The 18777-nt window shown below is 33.4% G+C and overlaps 1 protein-coding gene across 1 annotated transcript in view; it reads right to left on the bottom strand.

Annotated features, from left to right (window-relative positions):
• Positions 1-18777, bottom strand: part of LOC147067393 (apolipophorins-like) — a 93143-nt gene that overhangs the window by 13570 nt on the left and 60796 nt on the right. The window contains exons 42-51 of the mRNA XM_085954389.1: positions 18106-18278; positions 16078-16295; positions 14366-14652; positions 11614-11708; positions 10438-10563; positions 9912-10073; positions 8376-8514; positions 6261-6466; positions 4434-4565; positions 4179-4283 (exon numbers count right to left, since the gene is read on the bottom strand). Of these exons, the coding sequence (XP_085810515.1) occupies positions 4179-4283; positions 4434-4565; positions 6261-6466; positions 8376-8514; positions 9912-10073; positions 10438-10563; positions 11614-11708; positions 14366-14652; positions 16078-16295; positions 18106-18278 (1643 nt within the window). The remainder of the gene's footprint in view (positions 1-4178; positions 4284-4433; positions 4566-6260; positions 6467-8375; positions 8515-9911; positions 10074-10437; positions 10564-11613; positions 11709-14365; positions 14653-16077; positions 16296-18105; positions 18279-18777) is intronic.

The following is an 18777-nucleotide window of genomic DNA, read 5'->3' as shown; positions in this document are numbered from 1 at the left end:
AAGCACTTATTCATTAGACGTAACCAACTGAAAGAAAGCATAGTGGTTCGTACCACGAGAATGTCGTGTATACTATACTATTGAAAATACTAAAAATACTTTCTGCGACTATTGTATACCTACATACTTCATAAACAAAAGAATATCTAGTTGTATTTGAAATGCATGTCCTGACTAAATAATATTCTTTTCGGGCATAAGTTATTATTAGTAATTTATAACTACAATATAATTTATTATAGAGGTAGAATATGCAAGTACTCATATGCACAAAGGAAAACCGACCGCTTGCTGTGCGTTTTTGTGCAGGTCACTCGAGGTAGGTATATTTTCAAATGCACATGTTCCACAAACTGATGTAAACTTTACAGACCTTGTAATAAGGGTTGGTATTCTTCTAAATCTGGGTAAAAAGGTTTTTATGACATGCCCGAGATACCGGGAATTTAAGGTAAGTGTTTAGGAATAAACGTCATATGAAGCAAAGTTAACATGATAAAATAAACACTAATAACATTACATTAAGGGTTAGTTTGGCATTTATCGTCAGATGCACGGAACATTTTAAATTTCAAGGTTCGTTATATTATGGGAGGATTTATACGAGCCATCAGTCATATAATTAAATTGAACAAACACATAAATTGGTCTCGCTGTTCTAACAAATAACATTTTATAATAGTGTCTCACTTTACAAAATTATTATGTGGGTTTCTCTAACGTATATCTTTTTACATAGCCCTATCACTGTCTTATCAAAATATCGATCAGACTTTGGAAAATGATTAATTTTATATAGAAAACATTCAATTAAACTACTTGTGCATTTTTATTTTTACGCATAAGCATTTTATCTACAAATAGCTAAAAGTAGATTTTTTTGTATATAATAATAAATGGGGTATCCATGATTTAAGGGCCTAAATAAAGTGCGAGTTCTTCATGGCAACGGGAGTGTTAAAGAGGCACCTAGCGGAAAAATACGAAGCTTGCGATTTGAGACATTTTTTTGATAATTTACAATTTCAACTGTATTAATTAATAACTATGTATTTGAAAACATTAAAAAGAAAAATATTTTTTATTTTAAGTCAAAGATAAACCTACAATTTAAGAAAAATGTTATAAAATGTGAATTTGGTGCAGGGTCCCACGTTATTGTTACATATCTGTACATTAGAGGATAAACCACGGAAGTCAAGTTTTTACCGTTTCTGAGTTAAATATGCAGAAAATTTTCTTTTATTTTATTACACAAATGAATGAAACACTGAAGTTCATAAGTAGTAAATTACCACTGAAGTCCAATTCATTTTAGTGCATAAACAACGGGTGTCCTTTTTACGATGTTAATAAACCATTATATAAAGAAAAATGTTAATAAACCATTATAATAATTCCATAAACACGGAAGTCTAACAAACGTTAGGTAGGTACGTATTATCTATACTATAATTTTCATTTTTCTTTATAAAAATCCGCACGCGCAGTCGGATTTCGGCAAAATTTGGACAGTAGACGAGGGCTGACGAGCCGGAGTGCGTGGTCGGGGTCTCAAATTTCAGATTTAACCCGTTGCACCCGGGGACAGTTTTACGGTATTTGCGGAAAAAAAGTCGCCGCGTAGAAGGTCTTGAAACGCGGAAGTTAATGATGCAACCCCCATTTTTTTATTGAAAATGTCGCTAGAATGTGTACATTTAAAAAATATTGGCGTTTATTTCAGCTTGATCGGAGATCAAATGGCAAAGTTAGATTAGAAAAATTAATAACCGCCAGGTTGGCGCGGGCGACGTGTTACGCGTAGATCGGAATGCTTCACTCACGGACAATAATTGAATGTAGTGGCATCAGAGCCGGAGTGCGTGGTCGGAGTCCCGAATTTCAGTTTTAACCCGTTGCACCCCGGGGACGCATCAGAGCCAGAGTGCGTAGTCGGGGTTTCAAATTTCAATTTAACCCGTTGCACCCTGGGGACAGTTTTATAATAATAAATAGAATTTGTACTACTTTTTTAGATATTTAAATTCAATAAATGTACAAAAAAATAAAAATCTAAAATATTATATTTTTTTACTTTTTTATATTCAATCCCTTGCACTCTACGTAACTCCCCGGGCAGCGCCGGGTGAAACAGCTAGTTATATATAAATAAGTATTTTAAAAATGTTTGATTTATTCTTAAAAGAATATAACCACATGAATGAACCCAAAATTGTGGCTCTATCGCCATATACCTATTCAAAATGGATTTTCAATTAAATAAAATAAAAATTTAATTCGGGTTTGATTTGCCAAGCAATGATACCTGTGATGCCTGCGATAGCCCTAAGATGAGTCTTAAAGATGTCAATATTTCTTTTGAAGAAAAAGAAATTCAAAGACACCTTTTGGAAGACCACATACAGGAAGCAGGTGCAATTAAATAAGATTGATAAAACTCTTGCAACAGAAAAAATTACCAGTATGAAAGTAATAATGATTGACTTGGAGAAGTTTACGTAGTCCATATAGTTTCCATCTGAGAAAATTGTGGACTGTGAATTTTACAATTTACGATGATGCAAGTGGTGAGTGAGACACAGCACTGATGTGGATGAAATAAAAAGTAGAAGGGGTGACAATAAGATTGGCTGCTGCTTGATGAAATGGGCATCTAGCAATGTTTTAGCAAATATTGAAGAGCTGACGATTTGGTATGATAATTAATTGCCCTGGCCAAAATAGGAATATCATGATTGTTTTTTCATATACCTGGTTTCTGAAAAACATTCTTACGCTGAAAATCATAAATCACAAATTCCTATTACGAGGCCATACTGAGCACTCTATAACAGAACGTCAAAAAAGATGCTGAACGGTATGCAGATTGTTACTCCATGGGATTGGGTTCAGTTTGTGGGGACATGTAAAAGAAACAAGCCTTTTAAAGTTATTAACATGGAGATAAATGATATAAACAATTATTGCTCTTTGTATGCATCATCTTCAGCTCCTTTTGTGGCTCGAAAAAAGACTATTGATGCTGGTTATCTACGTTATAAGGCGAAGTTCTCCGATGAGGATTTCCAAACTGTGGACCTCCGACCTTCTCGCTCGCCGTAAAACGTCGCAAACTTTTTAAAAGCTGACAAATTTTCCCCCGTAGATATCAAGTCGCAATGGCCGACCGGTCCAACTGAGGGTCGAACCGACTTGAGAAACTCTTCCCTTTCAACCGACATAATATAGAGACACTCCCAGAGGATGTGATCAGCATCCTGCAATTCGGAGTCGCAAAGTTGGAGATTCTATTAGGCCAAGAGCTTTGAGGCAAAACCACCGTATCCGGTTAAGATCTGCAAACTATGAAACAATGGATATCTCCAGAATTTCAAGAATTTTATGATAGAATTCCAAATAATTCCTCATCAGCTGATGTCCCGGAGAATGACCAGGAATAATTCTCATTGCGTTGATTTTTTTCTAGAGCAATAATAAATTTCAAATAATCTTGTACTTATGTAAATTAAAAAATATATAATTCCTTTTCATATTTAGACTTACTGAAATATTTTGTGTATTTATAAAATAATTATTAATAATATGATGCACAGGAAATAAAAATAATTTATACTTATATGGACTTCCGTGTATTACCTATAGGTGAAGTATTGCTTAGTGGTACTTCTACATTATGTGTTAGAACATAAAACACGGAAGTCCATTAATTTATTGATTCTAAATAATTTGGTATTTCTATGTATACTATGGTCAAAAATAAATGTAATTATGAATAATACCATTTACAGACCCTAATTACTATAGTTCTTTAAAAAGTTATAGATTTTCAAACATTTAAACAACTAAAATCACTCTCCTGAACAAAAGTCCAAACGTGACTTCCGTGGTTCATCCTCTAACGTATTGATATTATTTTATAGTCATATTTATTATTAAATTTAGTTTATTAGGTATTCTATTTTTTGACGTAGATATTTTTGACTAATTCATAGTTTTAATATTTTTTATATTCATTTTAAAAAACATTGATTTTTATATAAATGTGTATAACTTGAAATCCTTTATAATTATATCAAATTGAGCTTCAATATTGGGACCGTACCTAAATAAGATTTGATATAAATAAAAAGTATTTCAAGTTGTAGGTATTAGGTATGTAAGTATTTTAGTTATACCGTTCCGTTGGGTAGCCTGTAGTCATCGAATGGTTCATTATTTCCATCTCCAAGGAGTCCTCGAAGTTTTCCATAGTAATAACCGGACACTTTGAAAGAGCACACCTGTAATATTCGAAACAAGTTACATACTAATTAATTTAAGTTCAACATTATTAAAATAGTAAAAGAAGTAATCCTGTCAACTGCCGCAATTGAATAGGTATAAGACATATTGTTTGATTATTTTTGATTTGGAAAATACATTGTACTTACACTGAGGTCCTCTGTGCATTCTATGGAAGCACCATATTTTGTCTTGAGAACAAACATATTGATTCTCTTGACAGCTACGTCTAAGTCAGCAGTCCTCACAGGATATGTATTTTCTTGTCCATTTGCCATCAGCTGTAAAAAAATTAATATTATTTTATGAAAAGTATGGTCACTGAACATAATATAGTATATTGGTATAGTTCATAAAATATATTATTTTTATGTTGCTGGGTTATCCAGAGTATGAACAAATAATGGTCACTGGATCCTTTCAGACCTCCTAAAATAAGAACTGTCATTGACTTGACTTGACATCGCAAGAAGACTAAATAAATGGATTCTAAATCAAATACTCCTTTAACATGTGCATGGATTTACTGCTGACAGTACGTATTATCACGGCCATAACAAGAAAATGCATGTGGAAACATGTATTATCATGCAAGTTGCAAGATTGCATGCATGAATCAAAAAAGTTTGGAAGCTTCTGAATTATCACGCAACAGTTGAGATTTGTTCTATATCCTGCAGCTACGCAGTAGCATCAATAGTGGCGAACCTGCTGGTAATAAAACGATCTACACTGTGCAGACTCATTTTGGGATTAACCACTTTTCACGACCTGTCAAATAGTACTATAAAATGACAAAATCGTGTCTTGCTTACTCTTGAAGAATGAGATTGGCGAGACAGTCAGTAGTTTTACATGTAAACAGTTATTATCGCGTTAGTTTAAAATGCACACTATTGCTGCAAGTAAATCCATGCACGTGTACAGGTGCTATAAAGCTGAGTTATAATGATTTGTTTTCTGTTGTCCAACTTTCAGCAGTTGATAAAAATTGTACTGCACACTGAATAGGAACCGTCTGACAATTTAATTTAAATCAAATATACAAGCCGTACATATTAATAATCCATAAACATACCTAGCTTGTGTTTATACATAATTTTACTTAACACATCAGAAACATAAATAGGTAACTACATATTAGATTTTTTTTTAATTCTGTTTGCATGGAACGAGACTTAACCCGTTGAATCGGGAGCATTTGCTGTTTGTTCTCCCAACATGCAGAACTTGGCAATGCCAATTGGGAGGGCAATACAGGGATGGATTTATACTTCAAGGGGCCCTGGACTAAAGTGTATTGGGGGGCCGAAAAGTGCAACTGATCAAAATCTACTTTCAAAAAAAATCTTTTTGGATTTTTCTGGCTCCGGGGCCCCTAACAATTCGGGGGACCTGGGCTATAGTCCCTTAAGTCCTATGGCAATTCCGGTTCCAGGCAATAACTATATGCACTCAATCAAATCGCTTTAGATATTGATATATTCCATTTAAGTGAGGTGAGTTTAGGTGGACGTTGTTTTATAAGTTGTTTAGATATGGTTTACTACCTAGTTCACTCAGTGTATTTCATTTCAACTCATAACCATTGCATTCCGGGTGCTGTTTACTAATTATATCAATGAACGAATACCATGAAAATGGAGTACCAATCTACTCGTCGAATGCTCATGCACAAAAGAACTGAACACAGCTTCTGCACTTAAATAGCTTCGGCTTTACATTTTTTCATTCTTCTTTACATTTGCAAATTTACCAAATTTGTTGAAAGCAGCTTCACATGTTTCAATTTTTGTCTTATTACAGCGAGTTGATCAACATATTATTATTGATGTAGCCGGGGTTTTGAATGAAGACCTTATACTGCTAGTTGGATACTTAGGCAATTAGTTGTACTAATCCACATGCGAGTAGGATCTGATTAGTATGACTACTTGTCCCAATATTATAATGCTGTGTGTTTGTTAGGTTGTTACCTTTCCTTCATTGTTGACTTGTAGCGTGTATCCATGCTTATCAACCAGGGTGATTGATTTGGTTTTGTTATTCTTTATGTCCATAACAATGGTGAAGTTTCCATCGACAGCATCTTGGGCGAGCACAAACTCGCAGTTACCAGGGAAGCGGAGGTAGCGTTCGTCAAATGTGAAAATGTGTCTGCCGCCGCTAGTATAGCCTCTTACTGGAAAGTGACAGGTTAAACTAGGTCAGTTACCGAAAAACAAATCATATGATTACTTATTGCATTTGTGGTTTTAATTATTTTGCCAAGATCTTTTTGTATACTTAAAAGCTTTGTGTTCAAATTTTTCATTAGAAAATATTTCTCATCTATCAATGGGTTACGCCACATCAGTGAAGCATTCATAGGTTAGATTACATTTGAAGAGTATCATGAAGAGAAATTTCTGATATACAATGCAAATTTTAATAAAAAGGGGTGACACTCTTAAAAATTATTAATACCCTACAAATAATATTCTACTAATTACATTTATATTTTTTGTGTCAAACTCAAAAGTCAATCAGAAATTAGTCATGTGGTCAGTGAATCGATGCAAGAAGTATGTAGTCAAGTTTGGAGTGTGGAAGAAGTCAGTGATTGAAAGAGAAAGAAGATAAGAAAGAAAAAAGCTGTAAATTTCAACTTCTTTTAAGGGGGGACATGCTCGTCGAAGGTCAAAATTAAGTTTTTATTGTATTTTCAAACCATGATCCTGGACACTCCTTAAACGTTGTAGATAATCTATTTATATAATTTTAAAGCCTTATTATCCTTTATAGTTATTTTAAACATTTGATGACTGTATAAAGTATTTTTGTTACATAAAATAGTATTCTTATAAACCTCTCGCTCTAATGTTTTAGAATATAGTCATATTTCGGTACATAACTGTGCAGTGGTGTTAAGATTTTTTACATTTATTAATTTTTAAACGCATTTATAAAACCATTAGCATAATTTATTACGAGATAATTTTTGTAAAATATTCACGATAAAAAATTATATTGATAATCTCTGTGATCCCAAATTTGACAAGAATTAGGCATTTTATTATTCAAAAAATCGGCAAGATTAACACATTTGAAGATGATTCTAAAGGTATTTATTATAAGCTATGTCCTTGACCATTCAAGTGTGATAAACATCTTATGAATAATGATTGCTTTATAATAATTATTGACCTAAGAATAAGGTAGTGTTTTTTTGAAATACGCTATTTCTTTTGTCATTCCCCAGTAGTTAAGCTACAACATACGGCCGTAGCCATAAATTGACAAACTATAATTGAAGTAGGGAGTAAAATGATATTGACGAGCGTGTTTGAACATGTACCGTTTAAAAAAAAATAAAAAAAAATTCGGTTAGGTACATGTTCAAACACGCGCGTCAATATCGGATCGAACCCAGAACCCCTGGTTTGAGAAGCCAGTGCCTTCCGCACTGGATTACAAAGGCTTGCTATTATCATACAAAAATACACATTAGTTGTTTCCCCTAGATTTTTATGCTGCAGTTGCATATTTTACATTTATGAAACAATATTGTCAAGAAATATATATTTTTGTTCATGGGATTCAGAATGTTTACAAAATGTTAAGGGTCGCGCTTCACCTTGAAAAGAAAATCGCGGAGCGCAAACCTTGTATGCTTCGCTATCCCCACTACGTAACTGATTATAATAGTGTTCAGTATTTTCATTGCAAGGAAAATTTTTCAATAGTGACATCTTTTCATTGGCTAAAAAATTCAACCTATCATAATATAAGAGAAAGAGTTAACGGATCTTCTTTACAACTGTAAGATGTCAACATCTCGTCACTATAATTTTGCAGTTACATTACTCACTTTTGTATGAATGGAGATTCAAATTAAAATTTGTTTATTTTTAGATATAGTGACATTTACAACATGACATTTAAAAAAATAGTATTAAAACAGTATAAAGAGTAAATAGGTACAAAAATTATAAAATTACTACATGGAAGTATACTGAATGAGCTAAGTTTTAAGATTTTATAAAACAACGCGTACCTATACTCAAGATCACGAGATGATATATATATAATATTAATACAAAAAAGCTTACATTTATATGGCCTGAAAGTGTCTTCGGGGTGGAAAACGGGTCTGATGGCTCGGAAAATATCAGTGGAATCATCATCTAAAGCACGGTCTACAAGAGGCTCTGCTTTTTTGTAAGTTTTTACAGCTGATGAATTTGATGACTGTAAATAAGGTCAGTATAAATATCACCATTATCGTTAATTAGTTTGGACTTTGGTGGGTAGCTCATTATCATATTGGGTTTGACTATAGCATGAGGGAGCCTTATGAAATTTTGGTATTAAAAGTCTTGATAGCATTTCCAGAAATTAAAAGATTAATTGGCTGGCATTATGCACAAGGGAACCAGTCCACAAATTCGAAAAAATCAAGTTGAGTATGGAATCATGTGATTTTTATGTGCTCTTTCATATACAAAACAGATCTAGTTCAATTCACGCTTATAAATTCACGAAATCTTAATGTGACTTTTTAAACAACGTACGATTAGATGAATTTTATTTTGTGGCATAGAACCAATCAACAGTGTTTCTGTATACAAAATAATTTTTTCGTATTTCTTTTTTCCATGAAAGAACTAATCCATACTAAGTCCATTAAGAGCTTGTTCAAGTGAAAAATCATATCAAATCAAATTTATTTATTTTACATATAATGAAGATAACAAATTACAAATTCAAAGCGTTCACGACATGACATAAAATAAGTGTGAACAATTTTGCGTTTCTCACCGCAAGTACCAGCGATACGCCACGAGTGCATGTGGACGGTGCAATGAGGTCATCAGTACCTCGAGAGCTTTAAACGTTCATCCTTTAGTTTCACATCTGATTGTATAATTTGACTAATATTAATGAATAAGTTCACATTGCATTCCAAACTTTATACCTCATTATCTCAGTTTGAGTTGAATGTACTGATGTAGGAATTGGTTCTTTTCTGCATAATGCCAGCCAATTACAACATAATTCGTACAAAATTGTTTTGCTAAATCCGTGAACACACCTAATATGTGAATAATTACGACTCAAATCTACATTCAAAAGTTATTTGACAATTTATATCTTATGTATTGTGTTATTAAGAAACCTATCATTTCAGGATAGCATGTTTCTCATGTTTACTGATTATCACCGCACTGCGCCCACGTATGATGAGTTACATAACGCCGTTTAAAGTTAAAACTACACAAATTTGGTAGCTTCTTCAGTTAGGCATACTTAAAAATAGTAATTCTAATATTGTGTTGAAATTTGATTGGAACATTTTAAATTTTTGACAGATGCAGTTAAATATAATTTGCTATACCTACTTAAATGATTCCGTAAATATGAAATGTATTGCAGCTAATTAAAACAATAATTAAAGCAGATTACAAATCACTTATTTTTGGGTCCGTCTAGTATAGAATGTTTTCTTCAATGTCTTCGTATTAAACAAGGTGCTATTAGACTACTATGTTACTATCGAAATTTTATATTTATAAATAAAACCTCCATATGTATATTATGATATATAAATCACATAGAATTTGGTAGCTTAAGCCATGCAAACTTACATCGTCATCGTCGAATAGGAAGTCCCAATCCCAATCCCAATCTTCTTTCAGACCAAGTTCATCATCAACACTATTGAGCATTGCGAGTACCATATTTTCCGTTTTGTTGCGCACATCGTCAAACCTTTCCTTTGTCACTTCAGGAGAGTGGTTCACTTTGCCCTAAAATATCCCAACAGGAAAATAATTACTGCAAATATTTTTTAAGGAAATTATATATTTAATGCTAGCATTCATTGTGTTTTACAACTGCTCATAGGGATACTGGTTTTATAGATTTTATTGTTTGTCAATACAGATAGCAATGTTCTTGAAACCGATTCCAAATGCATCATAACTCACATTTAAAACTAAACTGATAACAATGACTTTTAGATGCATTATAGAATTTATTGTTTGATGTTTCATTAAATTGCATGGACTTCAGGTATTAGGAAGCGTTTGTCAAAATGATTATGTATTAATAATTAATATTTCTCACACGTAATAGATTTACAACAGTAGTTAGTTAAACAAATATGTTTACCTTTTCTTGAGACCTAACGATAGCATCGTACAGGTCTTTCCATTCTTCCTTGGGCAGAATATCTTCGAAAACTTCACCAATGTAGTCCAAAAGTTTATGAAGATTTTCAGAGGAGAGCAGTTGGAGCTAAAAAAAAATTGTTTAAAAAACACAAATACATTAAGTATTTATAAATATATATATATATTATGTAGATGTAGGTAGGTACTGTGTTTAAATATGCAAAAAGGCTCATTTCGAATAAAGAAAACCAATTACACAAAATCAAATAGTCATCATATTTTTGTCTATTGATTATCGTTATGCTAAATGAATTGTTGCATTCTTTTGCATGATACTAGTCGGTGAGTTTAAAAGCAGCCGAGTTAAATGGTCCTATTGTGATGATGACACAAAAAAAATTCTATTCGCTTAGAAGCCAACAAGCTAGCGAGTTGAAACCGTCATTTTTGGTACTATTTGACAGGACGTATTCAGTAGTTTGTTTTTTTACCGGCAGGTTCGCCACTATCGCTCTACTGCGCAGACGCAGATCGGTTCACAAGCCAGCGAGTAGCGAGTAAAGTAGCACGGCTTTCAACTTTTCTTGGTAGATTGTTTACAATCTGCTTGTTAGCTAGTTCAATGATGGCCATGGGCGAGTTTGTAAATTCGCTGGCTTGTAGCTTATAAAATAGCTTAATGTCATCAACGCTTTCTAGACCTACAAACTTATCTGTAGAATGGTCAAAAATGGAACTACGAACTACCATAGAACGCCATTTTGAAAATTTTATTTGAATGTCAGATTTTGTCCAGTTACTTTTTTTACCAGTTGAGTCTTGATTGGGTAGTTTTCGACAGTGGCTCCCCCATCCCATTCTTCAGATAAGTTTGTAGATCTGTACCATGTTATATAGTGGCTCACTTCATTTTGATTTTTCATTTATTTGGGTTCTGTATGCTAGCATTGGTAGCACACATCGGTTGAACACGTTCAACTTTAGATACAAAGGAAGGCCAAATTTCCAATCGGCTACATTCTACTTTACTTCTAGAAGCAATTTAGTCACAATATCATAGGCAAAGTGCACATGATCGGGATATCAACAGCTAATTGGGATACCTCAGTCCTCGGCCCAGTTACCTGAATATGATTTTAACAGTTAAATGACTATGAAAAATATATGTGCTTACCGTTTCATCGACCGGAACCACAACAAGTACATTAAACAAGTCGTCGGTGAATTTGGAGACGAATTCTTCTACTTCATCAGCTGCTTTCATGACACCTGGAAATGATGACAAACACTGCAATCTGAACTTTCAATCCTGTACGCCATTGGGATATTTAATGATATGATTTTGTGGTAAGAAACAAGAAAATTTATTTTATTTTCTATTAGTCCGAATATCTCAAGTGTGCTCAATGCATGTCTATATGTACTATAATTTGAAGAATATATTTGGATGTTTGTATGTTTGTACCGTACGAGGCCAACGAGCCGGAGTGCATGGTTGGGGTCTCGAATTTCAGATTTAACCCGTTGCACCCCGGGGACAGTTTTACGGTTTTTGCGGAAAAGGCTGCCCCGCCCGCTCACAGGGCCTTGAAACACGGAAGTTAATGCTGCAGCCCCCATTTTTTATTGAAAATGTCACTATAGTGTGTACATTAAATATTGGCGTTTATTTCAGCTCGATCAGAGGTCAAATAATGACAAAGTTAGATGCAAATAATTGTATTATAAGAATCGCTAATTGGCAGGTTGGCGCGGGCGACGCAGTACTGTCACATTACATCGGAATGCTTCACTCACGGACAAAAATTGTATGTAGCGGCATCAAGAGTGGGGAGTAGTAAAAATCTATATATTTTGGCACCAAATGGAAAAGCCACAAATATTGTATATGAAAAGCCTAGTGATACACCCCTGTTACAGGCGGGCTTCTCCCGGTGTAAAATAATCATTTAGTAGCTATAAGTCGAAACGTAACCCTGACCTCTAGAAACGGCTTCATAAAACATCTAATCTGATTCCTTGCTCAACCACGTAAGTATTTTTTTTAATCATAAGTAAAGGCCTTCGTCCGGTGTGTGAAAATCGCATATTGGGCGGAGGTGTAATTAAGATAAATTTAATTTAATTTAAAAAGTATAAATGATGATGGATGAAAGCGATAATTTTAAGACTAAATATAATTATTCAAAAATAATAAATTTTGCCGCACTTGCCGGCTACGTCGAAATATCTGCGCGCCTGCGCCGAGGTGGTCCTCGTGATTCGTCAAATCCAAAATCATGCGATAAAATTTGGCCAATCACGAGAGTCTTTTTTTGTGGAATGGCGTGGGTACGCGAAGTTTTAAAAAGAAAAAAAAGTTAGTGAGCGTCCTTTTTCAACATGTACGGACCTGCGAAACTTATTGTTAAAACAAAATTTGTAAACGTTTAAAGAAAATGTAAAATATAAGAAGACCACGTTACGAGCACGAAAGACCGTGTTTTATTTACACTCCAATCGTTTATATCTCACCCTCTTCTTTTTTGTGAATCCGGGGTTCGATGGACTCCTGAGCTAGCCGCTGGAACCCCGGGGATCTCACTAGGAATCATGGATTGATATTTAATACTATATGGAAAAGCCTTAAAATAATAAATTGAATATGCACTACTTTTTAAGATATTTAAATAAAAATAAAAATATCTGATATTATATTTTTTTACTTTTTTAAATTCAATCCTTTGCACTCCATGTATTAAATTTAGAATTTTGATTTTCAAATATTAAACCATTCCGCGATACTGCTTGTACATTATATATAATGATTTTTTCTCTACGGTTGGTTAATGATTTACATTACCTGCGTGTAATTTTGCATTGCATATTAATTGGGAATATCACATTTTTGTAATCTGAAGTTTAATTTCCGGACCGTATTGAGATCAAGTATAAGCTCAACATTAGTTCTACCAGTTAAATATGTTTTATTATTTAATCTACCATTTTTTCAATGATGAGACGGAGAAGACTATGTGATCTTAATCAGTACTTCTCAAACTGGAGGGCGCGGCTCCCTAGCAGGAGCTCCAGGGGTCCATTTCTATTTCAGTATTTCAACAAATATTTCCAAAATTTAAATGAAGACCAAAAGTACAATTCGATAAGAACACCATTTGGTCAATCCCTAAAATATGATCATATTACGTGGGCAGCCCAAGAAAAATTGATCGATATTAGATCAGATAATTCCCTTGAAGTCGAATTTAATGAACGAAGTCTTGAAGATTTTTTTATAAGGCGACAGCTATAATACCCGTCAACCGCAAAAGCAGCATTGTTAATCATGATTCTTTTTGTTACAACATACCTATGCGAAACATTTTCATCATTTTCATCATTACTGGTGGTACAAAATAAGCACAGGTCGTGTCTTTTAACGGAGATCTAGAAGCAAACTCTGCGAATTAGCATTTCAAACATTGTACCGGATATTGACTTATGTAAAAATATGCAATCACACATCTCTCATTGACACCCCTCTCACTTTTCTAGGCTGTAGCTGTAATAAATTTGTCAAATTTTGTTTGTTCTTTTATTATTTAGGCAAGTAAATGAAATGTTTTATTAGTTTTAGTAAAAATGTACCTACCTCTAATAACAATTAATGATAAATAAAGTACTGTTGATCACAAAAGACTAAATTTTTTAGGAGCCTAGTATTTTTTTCTAATTTTGGGGGTCGTGGTATGAAAAAGTTTGAGAAGCACTGATCAAAATAATGCACTTGTAAAAATTGAATCGAAGAGCTGTTTAGAATAACAGATAATGATAATGGTAAATTAAAAGGTACATTTCCACATCCAGTTTTGTTTCTTCCACAATAAAAAAATACCTAATGACTTCCCTTCCAGTGCTAATTTTAAGGCTTGTGGTATAATACGTACTCCTGTAGAATTGGGCAAGAGATTCGCCAATCTGTATGAAGTGAGGTGTGTGACGTTCGAGGGTGTTGCTGACAAATGATACAAAGTCAAGGCACAGGTCCACCAGAGGCTCCACGGCATTTGCGGAGACTTCCAAGGCCCGCCCATATGATTTCGCCAACATTGGGTACAAATTGAAGCTCGATTCCAGGAATGCGTTCACAAACATGTCTGCTAGCTGATCTGTCTTCGTGTACACTACGTACAAGTTGTCGAAAAGAACATAGGTGAGTTTCACTACTGCTTGACTGTTGAATAAAAAGAAAATGTGTTATCATTTCAAGAATGTGTATGATCTGATACCTTGTGTTTCGATATGTGTAAAAGTTTGTTTATTCCTGGTTTATACATACGGTATCAAACTGGTATTCTTTCAGTGATTTGATTGCATATTATGGCCCATACAGCTGAAGGTGAACAGCATATACCTAGTGATAATAGGAAGATAATATAATCAATCAAGGCTGCTATGCCAAAAGAGTATAAGGACCATTTTGGCGAAAATCTGTTTGTCGTGGAGTGAGCTTGTTTATAATTTCATCTTCAGTGTGCCATAAGTTAGTCAGTGAATGATATTCCGTGGCAATGTTGCAATTACTTTTTAGTAAGATGATTAATAAACACTATATCCGTGTAAGACGCGAATATGTTAATGTCTAAAAATATCAATTCTCAGGGCAGCTCTTTGTAAGGTTGGTATTCAACATATTCAGGCCATACACGGATATTATGATGAAATTTTCATTACGTTTGCTTATAAAGTTGCAAATTATTATTTCTGTTAATGAATTAATGAAAGAAAAAGAATTCAAACACGTATACAACTGCCATGTGTAAAAGGTTATGAAGATATTTTTTCTGATATTAGATTAGTCTCCATGAATTTCTGTGTATATAATGTCATTATTTTTTTCATAGCAATGTATCCAGTTAACTGATTTTTATTCAATTTAAATCAAATAGGTACTAATAAGCATATCCCTTAAATGCATACTGTTCTACATATACATAGTACAAACTTTAGTTTCAGTTTATTGAGCAAAAGAGAAATCGATTTTACCGTACAGTTTATATCCAATGGTAAAATAAGAATTATTATATCAATTTTGCTGATAGACATTTGTTTGATAGATGATTGTAAGTTGTGGTGGTTGGATATAATTTGTAATCAAACGACGCGAGCCGGAGATGATATATATTATGTATGAGCATTTTTAATTAAAAAATATATTACTGGATTCTATAAGGTGGATTGATTGATTATTTATGATAATATAATTATTGTTTAAAATAATTTCAACATAAAACAAATTAAACATTTTTATAGTGCAAGTGTAAGTGTTTTTTGTTGAAAATATAATATAGAAAAAACATAAAATATTTTCTTAATTATTTAATCCACCTATCCGTTGAATATGAGTGTATATTTTTTATTAAATAAGAAGTATAAAATCATGCATTTTAGGGATAAAGAAATATGTACCATTTCCTCATTTACAGAATGTTGAAAATAGCTATATTATAATGTAGAATTTTAACATTGAAGCAGATGTACCCAGCTCAGTGACCTAAGCATTTTGATAACTTTAATCAACATTTTCATGATAAATTATTAGGAACATTGGATTTCTGTGGTACTACTGTAAATAAATAGATAGGGTATGGTGTCTTACGCCTGAATCTCGAGCAATACCAGGAAGTCATCAGCCTTGATTTCCTCATGGACGGCTTTCAGTTCTTTCACCATGTAGTTGCACAGTCCATTTTCAGGAATCGATTTCTTCAGATTTTCCATCAACTTGGATTCGGCCTTGTTCCAGATTTCAACATATTTTTTTTCAAACTCCTCTGATCGTTTCTCAATCTCCCCCGCGGCTAAGTGAAGAGAATCCTAAAATTGACAAAGCATTGATGAAATGTTGGAAAGGAAGACACATCAATTTCATAATTAATTTATTGTTTGGCTTTGTACAACTAAAATCAGAATATGGATGTATTTGCGGATTAAATAACATATTATTATATACCATGCAAATGCCATGAATTCTACTTGTGTTATCAAACATCTACGTGTAAGACCCTTGTACTGATAACACATGATTTCATGAATCAAGTCACACAAACCTCGTAAATAAAATTAGAATTTAATTTCACAAAATTGTTTTTTGATTTATGTGTGCACAAAGTCTATTTATTTAGCCACTAAAATTCAGAACTAGAGTTGTTGAAAAAAAAATAATACGCCGTCTCCGAATCTGACCCCGATTCCCATGCATACCTTAACATTTAAAAAAAAATGTCATATTCATAAAAAGCCTGGATAATATCGCTGGCAAGATCCGATATAATTTAATTAATAAAAGATTTTTTTATTATATCTATTTACTAGATGTGAGTTAGAAATAGTGTCACCAGTTTGCGTTCTCAAGTCTCGGCATGTACTACCCATACTCAGTACGTGTGGCCCAATATACTTGTTAAAAAATACTTAGAAGTTCGAACGCATGCTATGAGATCTTGCCATCCGCTAGCTAGTCGCTACTATTGCTACCTATGACATCATCGCCGCGACTCGCTTATATATAAACAATAGGTGATAAATTTTATGTAATTATTGGACCACATTCCCACAGGCTTATTATGACAGCTCAAAATATTTTTGAAACAAAAAATCATTGTATATTCATTCAAGAATATTATAACTTATAACCTAACCTAAAAACTCATAAAATTTTAAATGTGTTTAAAATCGGCTCAGCGCTCAGTGTATTTTTATCGTCATTTCTATCTCTTTCTCCCCAATTGTAAAGATGGTAAAGTAAAGTATAGAAATGGTGACTATACTGTAATAATATAGAGTTAGTTTTAGTTCCAGTTGAGTATGTATTACTAGAAAGTATTTTGGAACAAGTTTCGATACTAAGTATTTTTTTTATACTGGTAGTAAGTATACTTAGTCTTCAAAATCGACCAGTTTTCCCACCTCTATTATTTACTACTGAGTCAAACTAAACAATATTGTTGTGTCAACAGTATTTAGCCCTAAAGAGAGCCTTGTAAACTTTCAGTCGTTATTATAGGTCTCTCAGCCAGAGTTGGTTCGACACAGATATGAAAGATTGTGTGTATTGGTGAATTTCTGAAGAATACAGTATTCTTTTACAGGCTGTTCCTTTTTTGAATGCGTCTGTGTGAGTATTCGGCCGCCCCAACTCTGGTTGTGCGATCTATACAAGCACTTGAATATATTTCTGGAACATTTCATACTGTATTCGAATTGGTAGACACGGAAAAAAAAAATTGCAAACTGTTGGATTGAAAGTTAGCAGCATTATTTATAGGCACGATCTACAGTAGTTAACATTTTGATAATAATATACATACATAACTTGATATGATAAATGTAATTTTGTGGTTATTCAACTGATTATTCTAAATATTTATAGTTCAGTTTATTTGGCTGCCATACTATGTTTTAGGCCACATATTCATAATAACAATGTTATGTTTCCGGTGTCCGATTAATCAATTTCTTATGGTTACAGCTGCTTTCAATGCATCAACATGTTATGTACCTAGTAGGTTTTTTCATTTTTCGACTTAGGTCAAGACAAGGAAAATCAGCTTTTTAAATATGATCCGATGAACCATTTATATATACACCATGTAAGTTTGGAGTATGATGTGCTTTGGACACTTACCAGATACATTTTCATATGTTTTTCGTTTGACTCATTGATAGAGACTGGTTCACCGCCATCCTTTGGCACAATATATGTCATCTTGGCGAGAGAATAATTGTTGTGCATCGAAGAGATTTCCATGTTTCCATTTGGATTGAATGACCCATGAAGTGACACGATTTCCGAAGGCTCTGAAATTACAAATAAATTCAAACTTTATTATTTAGTACAAGTGATCAGCGTTTTTCATGTCCCCTAGTAATGTGTTATAATATTGTATGACGATACAATTATTGATTAGTTAGCCCTTTGGTCAACACAGATATTCAAAGAAGATGTGACTGAAATTTAAATTACCAACCAGTAACTTGCGCGGCACTGTTAATTGTATTTCAATGGGAGTTCGCTCACGCCGTGACTAGTTTCGAAACAGTTTGCAATGATTCAGTGATTTTTAGGAATTTGAAGGAATAAACTTTGAAACTATAAAATGTGTTGAATGTGGTAAATGTGTTGGATCATTGCCGACTCAAGTAGAAAGCCGATACATTCACAACGACTGGTCCTACTTTTTCCGCCCCTCCCGTTGTTGTCTATGGATGACCTGTTATTGTTCTATAGAGTGCTCATACTGACGCGTCTGTCGTGTTCACACACAGGGAATGGTTTGGATAGATGGGTTACATGATA

The sequence above is a fragment of the Rhyacophila brunnea genome, unplaced genomic scaffold, assembly GCF_057557595.1.
Source record: "Rhyacophila brunnea isolate RB1 unplaced genomic scaffold, BYU_Rbru_1.0 scaffold_4, whole genome shotgun sequence".
In the NCBI taxonomy this organism is placed as follows: Eukaryota; Metazoa; Arthropoda; class Insecta; order Trichoptera; family Rhyacophilidae; genus Rhyacophila; species Rhyacophila brunnea.
The sequence above is the reverse complement of the archived record's forward strand: the minus strand, read 5'-3'. Positions and strand labels throughout refer to the sequence as shown.